The sequence below is a fragment of the Caretta caretta genome, chromosome 22 (genome assembly GCF_965140235.1).
Source record: "Caretta caretta isolate rCarCar2 chromosome 22, rCarCar1.hap1, whole genome shotgun sequence".
In the NCBI taxonomy this organism is placed as follows: domain Eukaryota; kingdom Metazoa; phylum Chordata; order Testudines; family Cheloniidae; genus Caretta; species Caretta caretta.
The window spans coordinates 22,995,036-23,001,035 of NC_134227.1; the positions used below are offsets into that span (position 1 = coordinate 22,995,036).

The 6,000-nt window shown below is 57.7% G+C and overlaps 1 protein-coding gene across 1 annotated transcript in view; it reads right to left on the reverse strand.

The window, feature by feature from the left end:
* Nucleotides 1–3,475, reverse strand: part of FXYD6 (FXYD domain containing ion transport regulator 6) — a 51,808-nt gene extending 48,333 nt beyond the window's left edge. The window contains exons 1-2 of the mRNA XM_048827162.2: nt 3,215–3,475; nt 1,837–1,931 (exon numbers count right to left, since the gene is read on the reverse strand). Coding sequence (XP_048683119.1) covers nt 1,837–1,906 — 70 coding nt within the window. The 5' untranslated portion in view covers nt 1,907–1,931; nt 3,215–3,475. The remainder of the gene's footprint in view (nt 1–1,836; nt 1,932–3,214) is intronic.
* Between the last annotated feature and the right edge of the window lie 2,525 nt (nt 3,476–6,000).

Consider the following 6,000-nt stretch of genomic DNA (forward strand, 5'->3'; position numbering starts at 1 on the left):
TGGTCCCCAATGCCATGGTGGATCCTCCACATTTATTTGACAAATACAATTTGCAGAATTTTACAGAATTTTAAAATACTGTGCACAGAATTTTTATTTTTTGGCACAGAATGCCCTCGGGAGTAGCACTTTGCACCCCAGCCTGAGCAAGTGCCAGGACCAGTCCTTGGATAATTTGCAATTATGGAAAGAAACACCTCGAGGGCAAACATGTGAGAGGAACAGATTTAAGTTTCTACTTTGACATATTTAAGAACATAAGAACAGCCATACTGGGTCAGACCAATGGCCCATGTAGCCCAGCAGCCAATGCCAGGTGCTTCAGAGGGAATGAACAGAACAGGTAATCATCAAGTTATCCGTCGCCTGTCGCCCATTCCCAGCTTTTGGAAAACAGAGCCTAGGGACACTTCAGAGCATGGTTTTGCATCCCTGCCCATCCTGGCTAATAGTCATTGATGGACTTATCCCCCATGAAAGTTGTCCCCACTACAGAAGTTTAAACTACTGACAAATTCACATCTATGTGCGATATTTTATCCAGGCCGGCATGTGTCAAGCAATCACATGTAAATAAAACGTAAAAGTAAAACAAAAATCTCATAGCAACAAGATGGCAACCAACTCACCCCACATCAGTCAGACTCCTCAGAGAGTCTACAGAGGACATTGTAACACGAATGTTGTTTTATACATTTCCCCTCAGCCTGGAATTAGCAACTACTGTCCTTGGTTTGCAGCGTCTAGAACAGCTCTGGATCTAAAATGTTATCTGTCATTCCGCAGCTGCTGTTCCCCTGCTGCTCGACTCAAAGCCACACAGTATTTCTGCAGAAACATTTTCCATATGGGAAAAGGAATTTAATTCTCGGGAGTTTCCCTCTGTTTAATAAGGTTTTCTTTTTGTTTTCAACACAGAGTTAGGTGCTAGTGAAAACAACCTACAGGAGTAGAAATTTCATGTCGTGTTGAGAACGGGGGCACAATGACACCTCAAAACAACATTGAAATGGTGCAAGGGAAGCTAACAAAAGTCACAATCCTTATGCAGCTTTGAAAACATTTCTTCAGAGGCTGCTCTTTCACGTTGTAAAGCTTATACAGACCCAGATATGCCACCTGTCACTGCCCCTCCTGCAAATCACTCCTTCCGGATCTGAACTCTATTGGATGGATTCAGAGATACAATTTTCAGGACTCTTTAATTAAAGATGTAGCTAGAGATAGATAGGGCCTCCCTTTTCCTCTGTGGGATAAAGTGTTTGATTTGTTTATATTACTGCAGCTTCATTAAAATATTTAATAACATAAGAAAATGTATTTCAAAACATTTTGATATACACAACTAGATGCTCCTTTGCTCTTCTCCAAATCCACGGGCATTACAACACCCAATTAGACAAGGGGGACTTTTTTTTTTAAAATCAGATTAAAAGGACTGCTTTCCAGATGTGGCTGTGCGTATGGGAAGGTGTGTGTGAGTGGAAGTGAGGGTGTGTAAGTGATGTCTGTGACTGTGAGAAGAGGTGTGTGCACGTGTGAGGCTGTCTGTGCATATGTCTGGATGAGTATGCAAGATGTGGGTGTGTGTGTGAGAGACTGTGCAAGACGGTGCCTGTGTTTGTGAGAGTGACTGTGTGTGCATGCTCGTATGAGTGCGTGGAAGCGGATCACACTGTACGTGTGCACTAGAGGATGCCTGTGAGACTATCCACCTAGCACTGATATCTTTAAGGTATCTCTGCCCTTGGATTGTACGGGTGTCCACACGCTTGTGTGGCTGCCTGTGAAAGAGGGGAGAAGGGGAGCAGGCAAGACAAGAGCATCCTTCCATACCAGGCAGGGATAACTGGTATCCAGGCAACCATGTGAGAGAGGGGGAATCGTGGTACCAGGGAGTTGGCATGGAAACGACAAGGCAGGTCACGTGCCTGGAATGGAAGGACTCACAATGAAAAGAAGAGACAGAGACATGTGCACACGCAGCGCCAACAAGTAGCTGGGTGGGCGGCAGCCAGGGGGACGCACCGTGAACAATGGGGCTCCAGCAGGCTGCCTGCTCCAAGCACCCGGCGCCCTCCTGTGCCAGCCCAGGCCAAGCTGCCGACAAAGCATTGCCCTGCAGACAAGGGGGGCAGCAGGAGGGATGCACGCCTCCCAGGCATGCCCCCCAACTCCCAACCAGGGGTAGGGGGCACAATGCATGCCCCCCATGCCTCCCAAAGGGGGAACTGGAGCTCTGCCCACTGGGGGCAGGGGTGAATCCCTGGTGGGAGGGAGCATGGGGGGCTAATCTGCAGGCTGGACGGGGGGGGGGGCTAGGGAGGGGCAGGCTGCCTGCTGGGGGCAGGAGCTGTAAATGGGGGGGGGGCTGCGGGGAAGTGGGGGCCGGGGTGTTGGGGCAGGACACATGGCCAGCAGGGCCCTGGCTGCTCCTAGTTAACTCCCAGGTCACGTCGCCGGCAGCCGGACCGCGCCAGCCAGCCGCCTCCCCGCCACTTGTAAACAGCCGCGGCTCCAGAGTTTGCTTGACAATCCGCCATGGGGGGCTGGGTCCCGGACCAGCTGCCCCCCGGGACAGACAGACCATGGTGGGCGGGGGAGACCCCGATGGGGGCGGGGGGCTTGCTTACATGTAAGCTAAAATACCAGCCAGGGGAGATGGGTTTGGACTGACCCCGCCCAGCGGGCTCCGGAACCGGGTCTGGAACCGGGGGGGGGCTCCCCACCCCCGCCCAGCGGGCTCTGGAACCGGGTCTGGAACCGGGGGGGGCTGCCCAGCGGGCTCTGGAACCGGGTCTGGAACCGGGGGGGGGCTCCCCACCCCCGCCCAGCGGGCTCCGGAACCCGGGGGGGCTCCCCACTTAGAATCCCCAGGAACCCTCCTCCCCCCCACCAGCCCCCCGAACGCGGCGCCCTGGGGGTGGCGGCTCGGACCCCCCCGCTGGCTTTAGGGCTCAGCCCATGAACGGGGGCGCAGAGCCCGGCGCCCCCAGCTCCCTGCGCGGCCCCCGCCCCGAGGTCTGGGCGTGCGGCGCCTTCTCCAGGCAAAAACCCCACTGCCGGCCCCGCCGCCGCCGGCCGGCTCCCGAAGCACCGGGCCGGAGAACAGCAGCGAACCGGGGGACGCGCGGGCGGAGCCGTCCCAGCTCCCGCCCCATCGCCGGGCGCCCAGAACCCGCGGGGAAACTTCCCCGGGCTCCCCGCCCTTTACCTCCAGTCCCCGACCGAATCCGGGGCGGGACCGTGGGGGGCTCCGCTGCTGCCGCCTCTCCCGTGAGCAGAAGCCCCCGGGCCGGAGCCCTGCGTGTGCGCGGGGCGGGAGAGAGCCGGGCTGGGCGAGCGGCTCACATGGGGAGCCAGGCTGCCTCGGCGTCAGCTGCCGAATGGCTCCTCGCTGGCTGCAAACACGCAGCCCCCGGCCCCCCCTGGCTGGGTGTACCCCGGGCACGTGCGCGTTTGTCAGCCTGGGAGCGAGGGAGGGCTGGAAGGGGAAGGCGGATCAAAGGGGCATTCGCAAGGAGGGGTGGGAGGAATTTGCAATAATCTGTTGCTTGGCGCTGGGGGGGGAGGGGGAGGGTGAGCGAGGGAGAAGGGAGGAAACAAGAAAAGAAGGAAACATTGATTCCCCCCCCCCCCCAACTAGGAAAAAAGTGACCGGAGCCGGAGGAGGGAGGAGGGAGCTAACCACAGGCCCTACAGTTATGGGGAAGCTCCAGAGTGTGATTCTGAGATGCCCTTGGCAGAGTGGGTGGCTTGTTACACACCCTGCAGCCGCTCCTTCGTTCCCCTCTTTAAAACCAATGTAGCAGCAGCGTTCAGAAACCAGACCCTGAACGGAGGGAACGTGCCGCTGCCCGGGCCGCTTCTGTGCGCCTCACGCAAGGCTGCTCCGGCGCTGGGAGACTGTGGGGGGGGAGATACTCTGGAGAGCAAAGCAGTCGAGCCCCTCCTCCGGAAAAGAGAAGGATCATTTCACAGGGACCGGAATGGAAAACAACGGCCTTCAGCCCTGTTGCAGCCCTGCAGCCTCTCCTGGGTTCCTAGGCGGGCCCTGGGCTGTCTGTGTAATCCTCTGGTGACAGCGGTGTGTGAAAGGAAGTGTAAGAACAGCGACCAGTGCAGCCCGTGGTGTGCCCAGGTAACTCCACTGACCTCCACGCACCACCCAGGCACAGTCCACATGAAACTCGGTGAAGTCAGTGAATTAAAAAACTAAGGCGAGACTGTGACGAAGTGGGCCTGTTCTTAATGTTTCCTCCGAATATTGTGGGGGTGCCTCAGTTTCCCCTATGCAGTTCTTAAGTATCTAGGGGGTGGGGTAAGGGTGTATGATCATTGCAGAGCCCTAGAGGGCAGGTGTGTGCAGGGGTCTGGACACAGAGAATGGCCGACACCCTGTTTCCTGGCAACTGATGGCCTGGGCCCTTCCCCCCCTGCAAGGTGAGAGCTGAAGGGTTGGAGAACAAAGGAATCAGGTGACCACCTGGCCCAGGAAAGGAACAAAGCCCAGAGGAGGAGGGGCGGGAGGGAGTTTCAGTTGGGGGCTGGCTGGGACATGGAGTGAAGGGCAGATGGGGTTGTCTGGCTCACTGCCCCCCAAAATGGACCCAGCTGAGGGGTCCCGTTCTCTGCACCTGCAAGCTCTGTTTTAGACCATGTTCCTGTCGTCTAATAAACCTTCCGTTTTACTGGCTGGCTGAGAGTCACGTCTGACTGCGGAGTTGGGGTGCCGGACCCTCTGGCTTCCCCAGGACCCCGCCTGAGCGGACTGGCTGTGGGAAGCACACGGAGGGGCAGAGGATGCTGAATGCTCCGAGGTCAGACCCAGGAAGGTGGAAGCTGCGTGAGCTGTGTGTCCTGAAGACAGGCTGCTCACAGAAAGGCGACTGCCCCAGAGTCCTGACTGGCTTCATGGGGAGCAGTTCCAGAGCATCACCCAGGGACTCCGTGACAACTGGTGGCAGCGGTGGGATGTACTGTACCCCGTGGACGGCGCTTCCTGCAGTAAGTGACTGGGGAGCAGTAACACGCAGGGGGATTGACGAGGACCAGATGTGCTGAAGGCTCAGAGAGGAGCGGTTTCGGGGGGCGGTTAACCCCTGGGAGTGTGTGACCAGCGAGAAGGACTGTGCAGTAATGGGGTCCCCCTGGGGACTGCAGTGAGCAGTCTCAGGGGCGGAGGAGCCTGCAGCTTGGCCCGGGGAGAGAGAAGGACTTTTGCAGTAACAGGGTTCCCCTGGGGATTGCAGCGAGCAGTCCAAGGGGCGGAGGAGTCTGCAGCTCGACCCTGGCAAAGAGGTGGTGACCTTGAGAAGGGCTGGCACACTAGGGGTTCTCCCTGGAAACCGTGGGGAGCTGAGAACACACGGGCCTGTGAGTCCACAACAACTTGGGAAGAGCGGAGTGACGGCCTGTCACTGTCTCCTTAAGAAGGACATTGTAACCCTGTGCAGAGAGAGAGGGTTGACTTTGGAAAGTTCACCAAAGCAGAGTTAATCGTGCAGCTGGAGGAGGATGACCGCTCTAAGGAACAGATTCCTGACCCCAACTGGGGCTATAGCAGGATCTGGGAGCAGCTGGAGTGGGAGCCAGGCATCCCCAAGACTCCTGTCCCCGACCAGACGAGGGTCTTCACGATCGGGTTCCCCATCGGGGGATCGAGACGGACGGGATTGGAGCTGAGTCCGAGAGAGCAAGAGGACCGTGGGAGACAGCAAGAGCCCGAGAAAGAGCTGCAGAAGCAGCAGCAGCATGAACTGGCGGTGGGGGAGCGGAGAGGCCTAGGGGACCTCCCCAGGGTGAGTGGGGATAGACCCTGGGGGGCCAGTTCCACAGGGAACCTCGAGACTAAATTGCTGCCCCTAGTTAAGGAGGGGGGGTGTGTGGATGCCCACCTCACTGCCTTTGAGCAGGCTGGCGATTTGAACCAGGGGGACCCTGCGGAAAAGCCCCGGTGTCTAGCTCCCTTGCTGGGTCCCAAGGCCACAGACTCCATCA